This window comes from Coenobita brevimanus, chromosome 68 (genome assembly GCF_032717465.1).
Source record: "Coenobita brevimanus isolate Jiangsu-jjx chromosome 68, ASM3271746v2, whole genome shotgun sequence".
Taxonomy (NCBI): domain Eukaryota; kingdom Metazoa; phylum Arthropoda; class Malacostraca; order Decapoda; family Coenobitidae; genus Coenobita; species Coenobita brevimanus.
In genome coordinates this window covers 4511820-4531581 of record NC_137021.1, presented here as the reverse complement: position 1 = coordinate 4531581, position 19762 = coordinate 4511820, and the positions used below count along the sequence as shown (strand labels likewise).

Genomic DNA, 19762 nt, shown 5'->3' with positions numbered 1-19762 from the left:
TACATAGCGGAGGCAGGAAAGGGGAGATGATGGTAAGGGAGGGTGATGAAGGAAGAGGAGAGGCGAGAAAATAAGAAGGAGAATATGGGAAGGAAAAGATGAGGAGCAGAAGCTGGAGAAAGGGGGACTAGGTGGGGATTTAATAAAGGGGACGAATGGGAAGGAATGAGGACGGGGGAAGGGAGGGTATGGCTAGGAGGAAGGGCACAAGGAGGATGGAGAGGTGAGGATAGGGGGTGGAAGTCCTGTGGAAAAAAAGGGACAATGGACATGTGAGGATAGAGGGATGAGGATGAGAGAGATGAGGGGGGAGGGGAAATTGGGGAGAGGGAATGGAAGTGGCAAGACAGCTGCAGGAAGCGAGAGGGAGGAAGGAAGGGGTGAAGATATGGGAGGGCGAGGAGAGGGGGAGGGGTCTAGGGGTACAGACGGAGGTAACACTCTAGCATGGCGGGGTGAATGATAGTTATGCTGTAGGAGGTCAGGGATGTGACCAAACAACACAACACATCTTATACCATATGCCTGATACTACTCCTCTCATACCACACACCTTATCCCACACACCCTATCCTACACACTGTATTCCACACTTCATACCACACCCCTTTCCCTTATAACACACTCCTTTTATCACACCCCTTATCCCACACACCATCTTATCCCTAACACCCAATCACAGACACCTATCACCTTCCATATCCTTAAGCGAATATCATCAAATCCAGACCATATACTTAACAAGACAGTTATCTGAGGGAGATTCTGATAAATTAACTCTAGCGTTAGTTGCATCCTTACGAAAATCACTACCCCCTTTCGACTCAGGTGATGGCCAGGTGAATAGTCAGACTGAAGGGTTGATCTGGCTATACAATTTTTACTCTACCCTGACCTAAAACAGCCTCCTCTCCACCTTGAAAGCTGAGACGTAGCAAGAGATTATCACCAGAATGTGTCACTAGTCACGAGGAAGTGCTGTGGAAAGGATCTAGAGCTGGAGAGAGAGAGAGAGAGAGAGAGAGAATACACCCTGCTGACAACTTCCTGGGGTAATTCTGGCAGAGTAAATGAGAGGTCAGCCATTAGCCATTTTAGACTACTTGTATATTCTTAACAGGCTGAGGAAATGATGCTCCTTTGTTTACGATTTATACTGCGGAGGGGCCAGGGGTGGAGGGTATGTGGTTGTGGTGGTGGTGGAGAGATGTGACGTTGATGGAGATATGATGGTGGAGAGATAGTGGTGGTGTGGATGAGGAAGACAAAAGAGTGTTGGTGGAGAGATGATGGAGATGATGTTGATAGAGAGGGTCATGGTGGAGGTGGAGAAATAATTGGAGGAAATAATGCAAGTGGAAAGAAATGGTGAGTAGGAAAAAACACAAGAAAGTAGAGAAAAGAGTAGAGAAAACAGTGAAGGTGGAGAGAAAATACTGAAACTGGAGAGAAACTAAGAAGGTGGAGAGAAAACTGCCTGGGTGTAGGAAAAATCATGAAAGTGGAGAGAAACTAACCCAGCGGGAGGGAAAATAACAAAAGCGGAGAGAAATTTACCCACATGGAGAGAAAATAATGAAGGTGGAGAGAAAATAATGAAGATGGAGAGAAAACAACGAACGTGGAGAGAAAATTACCCACGAAGGAGAGAAAAACCCCCCAAGTGGAGGGAAAGTAATGGAGGCGGAGGGAAAATAAGCCAGGTATTTTCCCCTGCTAAATTGTAGTTGATGTCTCCGGCCTTCAAGCACCTCCTCAAGACGGCCCCAGAAAAACTGAACTTCGCTCTGAGGATGTACTTTTCCCTGTAATTACTGCTGCCTCCACGCGACCTATAGTGCACCATGGAGAGACTCTTGTAGTGATGGGGTAGTTGAGAGCCAAGTCAAACCCGCATAGTTCGAAAAGTCTTCAAAATCAAACTTTTTTTTTTTTTTTATGAATGGGCCTGTCAAAGAAGTAATCTATACCGTTTAATAAAAAAAAAATAAAAAATAAATTCAGCAAAATCGTCTGGAGGTGGCCATAATGAAATACACTATACGTCACAGGACAAAGTTAACCCCTTCACTACGATGACGTCTAATTTGCTCTAGTTAGCAGAGAACTGATTATTATGTAGGTACGGGAACCTATTTTGTCAGAGAGGGTTTAAAGCAGTCTGAGGTTAGCTAAAAACAATATCCAAAAGACATCCTCGGGCTGCTGGGCTTAAGGAGGTAAGGTGGGGGTGGGGTGTTGGGGGGAGATTGAGGTGGAAGTGGCGAGGAGGAGGGGGAAGAAGAGGTGGGGAGGAAGGGGGAGACACGCCACCTCGTCACCTCGACCTACTCATGTCACACTCAGAATTATATGCGCCTAATTTTCGTTATATATATATATATATATATATATATATATATATATATATATGAAGAAAAGTTGAGATGCAAAAAAGAGGAATCTCGCTCTTCGCAAGCCAACCTGACAAAGAGCTGCTTCCGTGTGCTGCGTGGGTTATGAATGAAAAACCCGATAGGTCGGAGTGGAGGAAAACGGGAGAGACTTTCATCCAATACCAAACTGCCTCATGCTAACGACGACGACGACGACGACGATGATGATGATGATGATGATGATGATGATGATGATGATGATGAATCAGAACAGAAACAGATGAATCTTCCTCAGAAACAGATCACCGCCTAGGTGAAAGGGCCAGCTGTAAAGTTTAGGTCATTGACGCATGGGAGGAAGAGGGTAGGTGAAGGACTTAACCCTAAGGAACACCACAACTAACAGCTTTAGAAGACGGGTGGTGGCCTACAACTACAGCTATATAACGATGGAGAGAAATCTTGACATGAAGGTACAGAAAGAAGGTTAAAAACGTTATGATAGCGGTTTGGACAGTAAATGCTCGTGTCATACTCTGTCGACGACCTTTGAGATACAGTAGCAGTAGTGGTAGTAGTAGTCCTCCTCCTGCAGTCCACCATCGTCCTTTCTGGGAATAAGGAGGGAGCTGAGGAACGTTTGCATATCCAGGCAGGGGAGTCACATGGTTACATCGATGCCCAAAGAAGGTGTTCCGTATCAGTAACCCTTTGAGATTTCTAACGCAATGGCAAAGGCTGAACAGGATAATTGGTTCTCAACGATGATGTATTAGTCATTTTATTCTTGCTATACTCGGACCAACATAGAGATTTTCGAATAGGATGGGTTAAATATAGCCTTCAATAACTCTTTTACTACTCAAGTGCTTTCTTTTACGGTGGTTTGATAGCAGCAACACATCCTTGGATGGAACGAGAGGTGTGGATGATGATAATGATGATGATGACGAGGAGGAGGAGGAGGAGGAGGAGGAGGAGGAGGAGGAGGAGAATGATGATGATGATGACGGAAACAAAATAAAAACTACACCACTTAACCTCTTAAAGACAGCGAGTTTCCTGTTCCACTTCCTGTTTCACTCCTTGTTTCACTCCTCCGGCCAGCGAGCGACTTCATCCAGCCCCTCTCACACTGGCTGGGGTTAAAAGCACAATTACGGCATCGGCGCAGCCAACAAAAACTGAGGGTGAGGGAAATTTTGCTGTCATCTTGAATGGTGATTACCCCGCGTACTGCGATGCGCCGCGACGGTAATGCGTGACTGCTGAGTTTTTATAGGGCTGGTGATTATGGTATCCTCACTGCTACGAGTTCACATACTTAAACCATTACACAGCTTCACTACACAGTTACACCACACAGTTATACCACCATACAGCTAGCCTACAAGTGCACATACAATTCACAATGCTACACTACACAATTACATAAGTCCCTCACCACAAAGCTACACCATACAGCTACACTAAGCTACACAGCTAAACCCCACATCCACACCACACAATTACCCCGTACAACTACACCACACAGCCACTCAACAGAACTACACCACACAGCTACACCAGGCCACACTACACCACACAGTTCCAAGTTCCTCATAGCTGTCAGTCCACACAGATTGCCCTGGTAATGACCGTGCGGAGGGTTTGTTATTTGTACTCCAATAAGAAATTCGCAAGCATAGGAAGATATTATAAGCAATTTCAAGCAATCAGACATTTTTTTACATACTATGCAGTAACAACTCAATATTACCACACTTTATGCACTCCGTGAACTGGGAACGTGAACACTTCCTCTAAAAATAGTATCTAGTTAACCTGACTGAGGAGAGTTTGCTCTAACCTGATGAAGATCCTTAGTACCTTTCAGTGAAGCTGGTGGTTAAGTGAAATATGGCTGAAGGGTTGATTTGAGCAACAACCAAGGACACTCATTCCTACTTAACAACTAAAGTTTATCTTGTTTCATATAACCACGACTTGACATACAAGTTGTGTACCTGGCCCAGTTCCACCAGGTGAAAACATCCCAACAGAAACAATAAGCGAGCAAGGAGCAAGGCATGGATGATATGGAATGGACAGGAGGATCAAAGTAGCTGAATACAGTAACGTACATATGGAAAAGCATATGGCAAAGATCTAGCACCCCCTTTTTAAACCGAGCGTCATGTGAATTACTCCAACTGCCGAGTGATTATCAAGCACATCTATGGAAAAAATAAAAATGTGAGGATGACGGTACTTCTAGGGAGGAGCCAGGATTCTGAAGACATGAATGATGCGTGAATGAATGTGTGGGTCACTTCAATGGACATGTTGTAGACGGTACTCCCAATTTTATGCTTTCTCTTTCTTTGTGTACGGATCAACCCTCACCCTATTTTTCATACAGAACTAAGTGTCAGTATGATAGTGACAATAAATTATGACAATGATGATCATTATGATGATCATGACAATGATGATGATGATGATGATGATGATGATGATGATGATGATGATGATGATGATGAGGAGGAGGAGGAGGAGGAGGAGAAGGAGGAGAAGGAGGAGGAGGAGGGGAGGAGGAGAAGGAGGAGGAGATGTTACCGTCAGATAATTCTATGCCGCTTAAGAGAGATTTTCGCAGAATGAAGGGATTAGACAGAACCTTCATAAGATCCTTGTTATGCAGAAGTTGTTTTCAAAGGGGAAGCAATCAAATGGTGGCAGCTTGATTAAAATGAAGACGACGTCATCACAGGGAAGAAGTTAATGAAGTTAATGACTGTAGGAGCTAATGGTTGTGGATGGGTAAGAGGGGGAGGGGAGGAAAGGGATGGAAGAGGGAGGGGGTAAGGAAGGTGGTGAATACTGATATGTATTACGTAAGCGCACAGTAGGTGACACAACCACTTTTCTATTTTTATCTGATGGCTATTTACAGCTGCAATCACCTAAAGTCTTCTCTCCATTAATGCGAGTCTCGATTTTTGTCTTGGATGATTCAACTTCTTCGATATTTGAACTGAACCTTGGAAAGATACTTATTTCTCTCGAAGTAAAAGTGATTGGCCAATGCACTCTGGTTACGCATTATCAAATTTAATTCTTCTTAACTTCGGAAGATTAAATTTAGCTTAGGGGAGACTTTTCCCAACTACAGTGGTTACATATGGCATTCAATAACCAGTTCACGAATGCAAGTTCTTGAAGTACGGATAAAATTTTCTAGAGACAGCAACAACAAGCACAAAACTGCTAGAGGTGGAAGCATCAGGCTCCTAGTATGGGGTTTCATTAATTTCTATGAGAGTTGAACACATCCTTTCCGAAAAACATTTGTGACTGACTGATGGACAGGACAGCCTCGGTACTAGAGATGTTCTCTCAAGTTAAAAGAAAAAAATCATCGTAGCAAAAGGGTTAAGAGGGATGGGAGGTGAAGGGTGCCACGGGATGAGCTGAGAGGGACGATCTGAGAACTCAGAAGTGCTGCTTGGGGGCTGTGTGCAGGAAAATGTGGGATATGGAGTGGTGGGTGTGGGGTAAGGGCTGGTGGGCGTGGGGTAAGGGCTGGTAAGGGGCGGGCTGAGGACAAAGAAAGGGTCATCCAGGCGCGACTAATGGGTAAGAGGGCCGTGTCCAGCCTCACCTATCATCGCCAAACCATAGCCACGCCGACAGCACACCGAGGCTATACACCACACTTGCACGGAATCACAATACACCAGACACACACAACACCAGACGCTCCCATATGGCCTGTACCACACTGCTTTAAGTGCTTCTGTTCTAGTCACTCCTCCGTAAGCTCAGCCACGTCTATTTAATCGCTTGTTCTAATGACCTCCTCCGTATACCCAACCACACTGCTATAAACCCTTCAACCAGAGGACATAGTTTTGATATTAATGACAGATTTTTTTTGAGTTGGGGAGCGAGATAGTCTTAATTAACACCTTCCGTGCCCTTCTTCACTTCAATAAAAAGTTTAGAAGCAGAAACCAGCCAAAAAGGACGTTACCTGCCTGAAAAACCTAATCGCTTCTGTTTCACTGTAACCTCCGCCATATCGCTTAAAACCCCTCAACACTGTGACGTCTCCCGGGTCGTTCTTGCCACCTCCAGGCTATTTTACACCATTTCGGGAAGACCTCTCATAGTGAACGGGTTGATGAAGGCTGTATCGAGCCCTCCTATTAAGAAAAGTCTCCCCTAATCTAGATAAAAGTGTCCGGAGGTAAAATGTAACAGGAATATAATCAAACTGACGCCCTCTAATTGAAGGGGTTTATCGCTACTCACCTCCTCCATAACCCCAAGCGCGTTTCTCAGGCTCCCATGACACTCCCACCTGAACAAAATCGTCTGGTACTAGAACAGTAGGGGAGGCAGATGGAGCAGGTGCAGCTACGGAAGGAAAACTCAGTAGACGGTGGTTTCTTGGTTTACTGAGCTGAAGGATAAAGGTACCAGCAGACGATTATATCCAACTCAGGACACACCTCTAGTTCTGGAGGGATTCATGAAGGATATATCTCGCCTCAGCAACTTGAAAAAAAATCTCCCCCGCCACGCTGAATAAAATCGTCTGGTGGCAACAATATGGAGGACGTCATCGGTGTAATGGGGTTAATGGAGCCGCTACACACACACACACACACACACACACACACACACACACACACACACACACACACACACACAAATCCCTCATAAATCTAACCCCACCAGTCTGAAAAGTCTCTCCAAAGCTGAATGAAATCGTCTGTTGGCAGCGACGATAAAATATTCACCTGTATTCTTGTCGGGTAAGGAGGTTCCCTAGCACCTCTTCCTTAGCGATTTATTTTGGATATGGCTGTTTAATATATACTTTTTTAAATTATTCATGCAGTGTGGAGACATTGAAGAATTTATATAACGCAGAATAGGACAGTAAGGTGTAATAAGCAAAATAAACAGCTTAGGAAAAGATATTAGGGAACTTATACGGGCCATAGTGTTAGCTGGTCCCTCATCTTCGTATTTATCTCCCCACAACGCGTCCAGACAGAGTCCAGCCTGAATAACAAGGTCGGGTCAATGGAGACGGAGAAACTTCCATCCCCACCTCTCTCTCTCTCTCTCTCTCTCTCTCTCTCTCTCTCTCTCTCTTAATGCTTATGGAGAGGCCCTGTCCGTCTGTCTCTCAATAGTGATTTTCCGACGCCAGGTTCTTCTCTCCTGTAGACTTTATCGACGCCCCATATTATGACCGTGATGATCCCACACTAATCCAGTATTTTTGTGTTTTTTCATTACACTCAGTTCATCACCATTATTATTTTTTTTTCTTTTTCCACAGAGGACCTCTACAAAGGGGTCAATGAAAAATGTACCCAAATCTTCCAGTTAGAAAAAATCTTCCCTACAGGAAAAATAAAATCGTCTTGTGATGGGCAGAGTAGTAAAAATGGATATAGCCCCCATGGAATGCCCCCAGTAGCCTCGCCTCTCCTTCCTATCACTCGGCCGTGCTCTTAAAATTCAGGCAATAGGCTTGAGAATGACACAAGTGGTGCCGCACGAGGGGAAGACGATTTCAACGGTGCATTAAGTAGCGATCCACTCCCAGACTACTATAATCTTGAGTGTTGTCATGATAATATGTTTAGCTTCCAGCAACAGCTCAGCCATATAGGCATAAAGGAGGTATACACATATGATCGGAGTTTGAAAAACAGCAAAATAGGGAGTGATTTTTATTATGATTCTTAATTTCATAAAGGCGATTCTGTGACTCATCTCGAAAAAACCTGTCTGTTTAGCTACTGTATGCTGAAGAAGTGAATGCTGTCAGCTACACACAATAATACTGATACAACACCATGCCAGCTTTAATTGTTTATACTGAAAACTCATCTAATTTACTAAACATGCCAAACACTAACCTATGAAATACCTAATGAAACAACATAACACCAAAATGGTATGTGTCTTTAAAAAATAAAAATAAAAAAGTACAGTACCTTACGATGAAACACAATACCAATTAGTAATAATGCCAGACATAAATAAAAAGACACGGCATGAAGCAAATCTAAAGATGAGAATGACAACGACGAGGCAGTTCCATACAAAGCAAAGGACGACGATGGTGTGTGTGTGAGGGGGGGAAGGGAGAGGCGAGGACAGGAGGTGAATCAACTCTTGTTTTATATGGAAGAACGACGAATGAAAGAACGGGTGGCGGCAATAAATATACAGGAACGGGTAGAACGGCCCTGTTGTTCATGGGCCGGAGTCATTAAGGTAAAGAAGAAAGAGGTGGCTTGCAACGACGCTGTATTTTATTCTGTCAACGCCAAGCCCACCTGCTTCATCGGGATACCGGCCGCGTTTCCACACTAATTGCCGTCTAGGAACCCAAACAGTGCCATGGCAGAACAGGTCACAAGGTCCAGAATCCACCTGTAACCAGATGTAAATCTGAGCTTTGTGCTTAGAGAGTTTAAGGTCCAGAATCAAACAAGAACACAATGGAATACTAAGCCTTACGGTCAGGGTTTTTTATGTCCCGGTACAGGTGTCGGGATCCCGATAAAGGAGCGTGGTGTACCCTGGTTCATGAGAGGGAGTCGGGAGTCAGTCAGCGGGCGCATCGGGAAACCAACCACGCAGCGCAGTTATTGTCAAGAGTCATTAAGATAATCAAACAACGGCTGGCCCCTGTACGCTCTCAGCATCTCCACGGGTACTCTAAGCGGGGCCGGCGGCATCTCCACGGGTACTCTAAGCGAGGCCGGCGGGAGGTATGGGGGAGGGGGAAGAAAGTGGGAGGGGGAGAGGGAGAGAAGAAAAGGGGAGAAGGAGAAGGAGACACAAGGGAAAGGGGAAGAAGAGACAAAGGAAGGGGGGGAAAGAAGTGAGCGGGAGAGGAGAGAAGTGAATGAGAGAGGGGATTGGGAGAAGAGAGGTGAGGGAAAGAAGGGTGATGAGGGGGGATTAGTGATAGGGGGCAGGGTATGAAGTTGGTGGTGGAGTCTGCCAAGAGGTGGTGAGGTCTGAGTTCGAGTGGCGGGGTTGGGGAATGGGATAAGGTGGTGGGGTTAGTCTGGGGTGGGGTAGGGACATTTGAGGTGGGCAACTAGGTATGAGTTGGACATTGACGATCAGGAAGAGCAAAGAGGAGGGTGCCACAGTGGATTACTGGGCGTTGATGTGTGGCTGAAGTGGAGGCGTGGAACTGAAGTGGAGTAATGTGAGAGCAAAACGGAGGATGCCACCGTGGAGTACTGGGCGTTGATGTGGGACTGAAGTGAAGGCATGGGACTGAAGTGGAGTAATGGCAGACTGAAGTGGAGTGGTGAGGAGAATGTCCTAGGGTACTGGATGCTCATGATGCATAACAATCTTCCATCTTCTGTCGTCCACATAACTGACCCTTTTTCACTTATTCAGCGATCTGTAACTAATATTCCTGCTTCTTTTTGTTCATTTATTAAACGATGTATTACTAGTCTTCCTTCTTCTTCTTTTATTCGGCAATGTTTAATTACCTTGTCTTTCTCCTTCCTTTATTAATTAACGCTGAAATTAACCTTTCCTCTCCCCACCTTAATTAATTCAACGATCGATCACTACCATGCCCTCTCCCCCACATTCACTTAATCAACAATGTATAACGACCCTTCCTTCATTTATTCAGTGATGTATAACTATCCTTCCTTTCCGTCATCTATTCATCTCCCCCTCCTTCATTTCCTCCACTGCAATCCCAGGGAGATACATCCTGCCAATGGCCTCCTCCGTGGGCAGGGCTTGGAGACACGATGAAATATATCACTGGATGAACACCTGTTGATACTCGGAAAAGACTCTTGCAAATGGGAGAGTCAAAAATAAACGAGTGGAAAGGAAGTGACGGAATGGAAAGCAAGAGAAGGAGCAGGAAGAACGTGGAAGAGTAGGGAGAAACTAAAGCAGTGAGAAGGAAATGAAGGAGTGGGAAAAGAAATTACAGGAAACAGTTTCATGAGGCGACACCGAGACGTGCACTTATGAGAAATGTGCACGTCTCAGCCAATTTACAACGTCATGCAGCACCCATACAAAGTGTGTTGTTCCACCCCGACTTACACCATCCCCTCCCCCGCCCCACCTCGCCCAGTCCACTCCATTCCCACCCACACCATCCCCTCCCCCACCCCACCTCGCCCTGCTCACTCCATCCCCACCCACACCATCTCCCCCACCCCATCTCGCCCTGCCCACTCCATCCCCACTCACACCATCCCCTCCCCCACCCCACCCAGCCCTGCCCACTCCATTCCCACCCACATCATCCCTTCCCTCACCCCACCTGGCCCTGCCCACTCCATCCCCACCCACACCATCCCCTCCCTTACCCCACCTGGCCCTGCCCACTCCATCCTCACCCACACCATCCCCTCCCTTACCCCACCTGGCTCGGACCACTCCATCCCCACCCTCACTCCCATATTCGCCCCTACCTCCATGCAAGTAACATCGTTTTCACATCCAAGCACTTGGCATTTATAACATACGGGAGGATACTAAGGTGCAATATCATGAATAAATCGCTAAGAAACAGGTGTTAACAAATCCCAAAAGACCTTAGGACGCTTTCTACCAGTTCGTCCCTTACTAGCCTCCAGTATTTTGGAAGTTATTATATATCTATCTGTTTACTTCTCTGTCTATCTATCTCTATCTACAGCCAGAAGCCATAATCCAGGAAGGGGTGGCCACAAACGAATCGCCTCCATGACATTCTGATCTCCACCATCAGGCTGCTCTTTCTCCAACTCGCACCGCCCACATTCATATGCCTTTTCAGAGCATCCCTCCGTCTCATCCTGTCTCCCTTTTCCCCGTCGGAAACAAAAAATTTCCGTTGGAAAAATATTTTTCCGTTGGAATTTTTTTCGGAAAAAACAATTTCTTCGGAAAAAGAATTTCGTCGGAAAAAAAAAATTTCCGCCGGAAAAAGTTTTCCATGGGAAAAAATTTTCCATCGGAAAAAATATTCCGTCGGGAAAAAAATCCGTGGGGAAGAAAAATTTCCGTTGGAAAAAAATTCCCGTCGGAAAAATTTTTTCCGTCGGAGAAAATATTCCACTGGAAAAAGTTTTCCATCGGAAAAAATATTTGTCGGAAGAAAATTCCGTGGGAGAAAATTCTTCCGTCGGAAAAAATGCTCCGTCGGAAAAAATTTTCCGTTGAAAAAGTTTTCCGTCGGAAAGAAAATTCTGCGGAGGAAAAAATTTTGTGTCGGAAAAAAATTTTCCATCGAAAAAATTTTCGTCGGAAAAAAAAATCATCGGAAAAAATATTCCATCGGAAAAAAAAATTCCCGTGGGGAAAAAAATCCGTCGGAAAAATTATTCCGTCGGAAAAAATGTTCCGTCGGAAGAAAATTTTCCGTCATTTTACTGTTCCTCTCTTCCTAATGTTCTCTTTTTTATCATTCCCTTCGTCCCAATGCTCTCTTATCATTCCCCTCGTTCCAATGTTCTCTTTTTTATCATTCCCCTCGTCCCAATGCTCTCTTGATCATTCCCCTCGTCCGATGCTGTCTTTTCTATCATTCCCCTCGTCCCAGTGCTCTCTTTTTCATCATTCCCCTCGTCCCAGTGCTCTCTTTTTTTAACTTTCCCCTAGTCCCAGTGCTCTCTTTTTTTTAACTTTCCCCTAGTCCCAGTGCTCTCTTTTTTTAACTTTCCCCTAGTCCCAGTGCTCTCTTTTTTTAACTTTCCCCTAGTCCCAGTGCTCTCTTTTTTATCTTTCCCTTCGCCTTAATGCACTGTATCATTTGACATTCTCCTCTTCTCCCTTCTTTCCTTTGCCTGTTTCTCTCCCTGTCCCTATCTCCCACCTATCACTCCCCACTCCCCACCACACCCCACCCCTTACATCACCCAGGCCATTACTAGCACTGCCTATCCATCCATCCATCTATCAGTCCACCTACCCACCAAGTTTCCTTCCCACTCCCCAACACACCTCTCCACCACCCTCCTTCCCGCTCCCTACCACGCCTTCCCATCACCTCCACCACCCACCTTCCCACTCCTTACCACGCCTTCCCATCACCTCCACCACCCTCCATACCACTCCCCAACACATCTCCCCACCACCGCCCCATTCCCAAACACGCCTCCCCACCACCTCCCCACTCCCAACCCCTTAAATCACCCACGCCATTACTGCCACTTTGGTGTTGGTGAGTGTCGTAGCGCCTGCCCTGCCCTCCTACAAATTGGTGCACTGCCGGCCAACAAGGAATAATAACCTCATTCCTCTCCACCCTCGCCACCCTCCACCACCACCACCCAGACGCTGAATGGCCTGATTCCACCCTGCTGCCCACACCTACTTATTTATAAAGGGTCTTCATTCCACCCTACTGCCCACACCTACCTATTTATAAAGGGTCTTCATTCTACCCTACTGCTCACACCTACCTTTTATAAAGGATCTTGACTATTTCTCTGTTAAACACAATGATACGTATCTTTGCTTAGGCCTGAAATCATTAAAGCCGTGTTTTTGTCGTCCAAGCTGGAGCTTGGGATTCGAAGCGCGTCTTGGGGCGCTTGGTTTCTGTCCGCAAAAACAGTCCAGGATACGAAGAACCGAAAAATTACACATGCCGATCGCACAGTAAACCGAGGGGTTCGCCGAAGAGCATCTTCTGACGAATATGCAACTTACACGCAGCCCTTATTTGTGCTGAACTGGCTCTATATGTTGTTAATATTAGCCACCTGCACCCTAATTTTATGTACATCATGCTAATTTCATGATATTTATCACATACGTGTCCTTGCTGGCCATTCTCACTCTCCCCAAGCTACATCAAGACTGCTCCCGACCACGCTTGGGTGAGATACGAAGACGGTCTTGGTTTCGATGACAAGTGCTTGGGCTGGCTTCGTATCGTTTTGGCCGACAAAAACTGCGCAGCTTGATTTCGCCGGAGATGGCTTCGAATCCGATCCGTCAGCTTGGACGACAAAAACGCGGCTTAACTATCTCAGCTGTCTTCTCTCTCTCTCTCTCTCTCTCTCTCTCTCTCTCTCTCTCTCTCTCTCTCTCACCTGACACATGCCGAAGAGCGAACGCCAGTGGTTGTTTACCTGTGGAAAAGAGAATATGCGTTATATTACGTTTCCAGTGAAGATGATCTCTCTCTCTCTCTCTCTCTCTCTCTCTCTCTCTCTCTCTCTCTCTCTCTGCGGCCAAGGCAACAATTATAATCTTTTATGGCAGCGTCAAAACACGTTTACTGCTTGGGAAATGGTGCAAAGTGGAGTAAAGAGAAGCATATTAGAGATAAGTGTAGCATAATAAAGAGAGAGGAAGTACACGCCAGGGTAATAAAGGACAGTCCAGTCAAAGTTAGTACAGTAAAATGGACAGCTGTATTATTTTAAAGACTCCCCTCCCCCTCAAGGTAGCCTATTGCGTTTTCTGTACTCCAGCTTGAGATTGTAAACAAGTACTGTACACTTTCTCGAAATTGTCAGGTGTCGCGTGATACCAAAATAATCAGCTTTTCCCTCTTACTACTTCATTTACACTGTTCAATGGCCAACAATGCTCCTCCTCCTCCTCCTCCTCCTTCTTCTTCTTCTGCATAGTCATTAAAATCATTTCTTCCTCTTCCCCATCTCCTTTTCCTCCCCTGGTAATTTCTTTCTACTCCCGATCTCCCTTTCTTCCCAAAACAATCATTTCTTTCTGCCTCCCCCATCAAACTCTGCCACTCTTCCGCCAAACACAGTATTGCTCGTTCTTCCTCTCCTTCAGCAATAACGAAACATCACCTCAGTCTCCTGCTTCCTCAAACAGACACACTCCATTCATACCATCCACCAAGCAAAACAATGCTCGTTCTTCCCCTCCTTCTCCTGTACCATCACTAACATCACCTCACTTTCCTGTCTGTTAAACACATCCACAGCAATTATTCTATCCACTACCCCTTATCCACTAACCCAGACCACTCTCTTTCATCCTCTCCTTCTTCTGCAGTTACAAAAATATCAGTTTAATCTCCTCCCTCATCAAACATAACCACTCAAACTACAGGTCCACCAAACTAATTCTCCTTCTCCCTGTCTATCTCCCAGGGCAAGAAAAAGCATCAATTCTTCCCCGTGTCTTCTCACATTTATACCAGAAAGGCAAACCAATCACTCGTTCATCCTCTCCTTCTCCTGCGACCCCCAAATCATCACTCCTTCCTCCTGCTCACCCTGACATTCAATCTCTCTCTTCCTTTCCTTTTCCTGAAACAACATTATCATCAGCTTTCTCTCCTTCCTTATCATAAACAGTCCTCCAGTCAGACCGACCATTCTCGTTCCTCCTCTGCCTCCCCTGCAATCCGAAAGCAAAAATAATGAATGAATGAATGAATGAGCGATTAAAAAAAATAATAATAAATCAGACCTTCTTCCTGCCCAGCCTAACATCCATCCTATCCACCAAGCTGACCATTTCTCGTTCCTCCTCTCCTTCTCCTGCGCCCTCTAAACATCAATTTTGTCTCTGCCTTTCCCACCAGACACAATAACAGCTACTCGTTCATCGCTTCTTCCGCAACGCAAAAAAAGGAAGGAGGAGGAGGAGGAGGAGGAGGAGGAGGAGGAGGAGAAGAAGAAGAAGAAGAAGAAGAAGAAGATGTTGATGATGTTGCTGCTGCTGCTGATGATGATGATGATGACGATAAAAAAGAAATCTTCCGGCCGTCAGCTTAGCAGACCCTGTAGCATTTTTCCCTTAGCCCTTTCAATACGGTGACATATATTCCGCTTTAATCAGGCTACTGGTGATGGATAGGGACGCCTTCACGTGGTGGCACAGATTACAACGGGATGGTTCCACTGTTCGGTTACACAAAGGTCCCTCAACTGCCTCTCCCTATCCCGCTAAAGAAGGATGGTGGACTGAGGAAGAGAGACAGGTTCAGTCAGCAGTCCACCGGGTTCACATCCACATGAACCTGGGGTCAGAGTTATACCCGGACCGCCACTAAGCATCTTAGGAATAATTTCTAGTCGTGGATGGGTTATTCAATATCTAACCATCCCACTTCGAAGAGTTTCCCGTTAACCTCAAAGAAAGAAAAAAAAATAGACAGATAGATAGACAAACAGATACACAGATATAATAGAAAGATAGAAAGACAAAATGAAACGAAAAGGAAAAAACTGTCTAGAAACAGTAGCAGAATACAATACAATTCACGTCACCAGACAAAAGTTAACGACGTATGTACATCCATTACGCCTTATTATCCTCCATTTGTCTATCTATTACTCCCTCTTCAAACCCAGCGTTTAAAGCCAGCACCGTGGGATCCTAATATAACTTCCCACAAAAGAAAACAGGACGATGCTTAAATTGCACTTGACTTGGGCAGTGTATTACGAGTGCAAAAAAACGCGGGAGAATTACGACCAGCGCTGTGCGAGTTGGTGGTGAACTGGCCGAGATAATGTGAGAGAAGAAAGTGTTTTATTTTTACTGTGCATGATTTTAAGTCTGTCTGTCTGTCTGTCTGTCTGTCCGTCTCTCCATTACAGAAATTAAGGGGAATTAGTTAATGGGAGATACATTTTTACGAAGAAGTTAATGATGTGGTTTAAGGTTAGTAAAGTGACGACCCTGATGGCCAAACCTAGAAATGATCAGGTTAACATGGTGGTGCTTAATGGCCAGTTACCGTAGAGTTTTAGCCTCCTCCTACAACCATATCACTGCTACAACCTGACAGTCATTAAAGTCAATATGATGAAGCTTGGTTGCCGGGTGGGTAGGATGATGGGAGGATGGGGGGAGTGGACATGAAAGAGGTGGGTGGGCAGAGTGACTGGGGTGGGTGGGCAGGGTTGGGAGGGTAGGTGGATGTGGTAGGGAAGGATGGGGCAGCGTGGGTGAGTGAGCGAGGGGGGGGGGGCAAGGTGGGATGGTGGGTGGGTGGATGTGTGGATGGGTAGTGGGAAAATAGGTCCATGAAGATTAGGTCCCTGGGGCAAATAGGTCCCTGGGGCAAATAGGTCCATGGCGGGTATAGGTCCATGGGAAATGTGTCCCTGGGAAAATTGGCCCACAGGGGAAAATAGGTACAATACAGTAGGATCTCCGGGGTCGTCTCGGAGGGGGGGGGGCAGCTCCCCAGGGTTCTAGGCAATGCCGGTATGGACTGTAATAGGCTACTTATTTACCCAGGCAATGTTGGGAATCATCTTAGTAGATACATACATACAGATAGACAGATAGACAGACAGATAAATATACAGTCTGATAAGCTTAACTAGCAGGCTACTGGAGAAGGGTAATGTGAGTCGCAGGAGAAGGCTACGCGCTGTTAACTTTATCGTGGTCTGTCTGAACAGGAAGTATAGCCCATAGGAAGTTGAGCACTGAGAACCTGTGATATCGGATACCAGTAGTAATATGTACGGTAGCAAGTGTCCCTTCCTCTTTTCGATAACTTACACAACGCAGCAACAGAAGTGTCATTATCCATATTACGACGACTATTAGCCATTTGTTATCGTTTACAATTATCAGCACAAATATTAAGTAATATAACTCAATACACTGCCGTTGAAAGGAAATATGATACTTAACTTATGGCTTAATAAAAACTACCGAAATGACGATTAAGCGTTTCAATTACCGTATATTTATCTGATTGAAGCAATGTCGTCTCTGCCAACTGATAAGCTTTGCCTCAACACGTAAAGAAAAAGCTGAATGAATGCAGATATATTCCAAAAATATTTAGTTTTTCAAAAGTATCAACTGTATCTTAATGTTTTACGTACAGCTATAAATCATGAAATAACGACTGTAATTGCCTTGTGTCCTGTGTGTGATCTCTATTTTCTACATTTTCAGACAGCGAGTCACTCACCTCTGCCTGCAATTAGTACCGTAGGTGCAATATGGTGGGGAATTATTTGCAACAGCCTCCTCCCTCCATGACGTCTTCACCCCACTCACACAACCGCACCACCCTACACCGCCACACCACACCACATCACCACACTATACCACACCACACCATCCAGAAAAAAACGCGTCACACCACGACACAGCAACCAAAAAGACCCATGCCACTCCACAACATGCCATTCCACACCACATTACATCCACACCCCTAAAAAACCTACATCACACCCCACCACACGCTCTCTCTTAAATATTCCACAACAAGACCACTCCACACCCCCGGTCTTATCACCCCCCTCTCCACCCCATCCCCAACCGCCCGTGCACATCCTTTCATTCAGCTCATTACCTCCTCGGGTGGCACAATTACTCCCAACAATAACTACTCTTCACCTATTCTCGCCCTGATTTACGTCCCTCCGCTTATATCCACGTCTCGCTTCTGAACGTTAGTACTGGTTGCGGGACGAGATTATATTTAATACTCCCAGATTCCTCTTGATAACACTTACTTCATCATTCACGGCTTCCGGTAATCTCTGAGTTTCCCTCCGTCATCATTCATCATCGTCATCATTCAACATCATCATCATCATCATTATAATTCCATTACCATCTACAAGACAGAATGAGGTAGAATCCAGAAACACAGAAACAGAAAAGATAAAAGTGTGAGTTCTATGAAATGTGACATGCATTCCTTTAGTTAGGCCTTCAAAGTTCTGGCTCCATCCAACAAATAAACAAATATATAAATAAAATAATAAATAAATAAATAAATAAATGTCAGTAAATTAATAAACACCAAATAAATTATAACAGACAGATAAATATAGATACAGATACATAAACTCCAAAAAAATAAACCACGATATAACCTACATTTTACTAACATCGTCACGACTGAAGGGGGATAAGATTGAAAGTCTGAACACCACCATTAACAACACGACTGCCAACTCTCTGCTCAGACCCGCCTAATTACCGATCTGATAGGGCCTACCGGATTGATAAATATATATACAGTGATCGAGGTGCGGGGCAGAGCACAAGAAGGCCACCTGTAACACTAATGAGTCAGACGCTATCACACTCTGGAAAGGCACTACACTTTTCAGACCTCTCATCCCTCACGAAGCAGGGAAATAAATAAATAACAATATAAATGGGTAAATAATAACTGCATGAATAAAAAGACGTCAGAGAACAGAGAAAAAAGGAGGAAATATATGAGGAAAATTAAGGTGCTATCCAATTTATACAGTAGCTGAGAAGAGATTTATAAAAATAAAAAAAAGAGGAAATTATGTGGAAAAAAATATGGTACTATTTTATATATATAGTGGTAAGAGAAGAAAATTAATAACGTTACTCAAAATAAAACTCCCTGCCGTTACAAAGCCACACACACACACACACACACACACACACACACACACACAGAATACCATCCAGTTTATACATTAGTTAAGTTTAAAGAAAAAATCGTCATCGGCCTGCAGGAATTATGAGTAACAAAACACTCTCTCGGTAGGGAAAAAAAAAAAACAAAGAAAAGAAAAAAAGATAAACAAAGAAGTAAAAAAGAAAGGAAAAAAGAAAAAAGAAAGAAGAAAGGAAAAAAGGAAAAGAAAAAAGGAAAAAAGAGGAAAAGGAAAAAAGAGGAAAAGAAAAGAAAACAAGAAACAAGGGAAAAAGGAAAAAGAATAAAAAAGTGAAAAAAGATAAAATAGGAAAAAAGAAAATGAAAAAAGAAAAACAAGGGAAAAACACTCCCTTACAGATGGTCATTGCTGTGAGGGTGATGGGGAAATGAGTTGTTGACGCCGTAAAATAAACATTAACTAATTAACCTAACATAACCTACACCACCCTCCCCAACCACTTCCTATAAGACATCGCCAGGTGGTATCCGCTCCCACCAGGGGTCAGGAAAACGAGGTGGGCTTGGGTGGGGTGGGATGGGATTGGGTTGAGTTGGGTTGGGTAAGGTGGAGTGGGGATGGGCTGGGATGGTTACGGGGGTGTTGGGTTGGGACTCGGTTGGTTCGATTGGGATGGACCTGGGTTGGGTTGGGTTGAGGTGGGGTGGGGTGGGCTATGGTGGAGTTGGGTTGGGATGGGATGGGTAACGTGGAGTTAAGGCGGGTTGGTTTGGGTTGTTTTAGGTTGGGTAGGTAGGACGCTGTTAGGTAAGGCTGAGTTAGACTGGATTAGGCAGGGTTTGGCAATGTGGGGCTGGCTTGGACTGAACTAAGTAAGAAAGGATAGCAGTGCAGGGCTGGGTAAGATGGGGCTGTGCTAGGTAAGGTAAGGCTGGGTTGGGTTGAGCTGGGTTATCTACAGTATGGTTAGGTTGGGTTGGGTTGGGTTAAAATCAAGTAAACGTGACCACCCTTAAGAGAAACCATTATGAGCGGTAT

The 19762-nt window shown here is 44.9% G+C and overlaps 1 protein-coding gene across 1 annotated transcript in view; it reads left to right on the top strand.

Moving 5' to 3' along the window:
• The first annotated feature begins 1730 nt into the window (after positions 1–1730).
• LOC145405815 (uncharacterized) overlaps positions 1731–19762 on the top strand; it is a 102276-nt gene continuing 84244 nt past the window's right edge. The window contains exons 1-2 of the mRNA XM_080277054.1: positions 1731–1795; positions 8935–9160. Of these exons, the coding sequence (XP_080133180.1) occupies positions 1731–1795; positions 8935–9160 (291 nt within the window). The remainder of the gene's footprint in view (positions 1796–8934; positions 9161–19762) is intronic.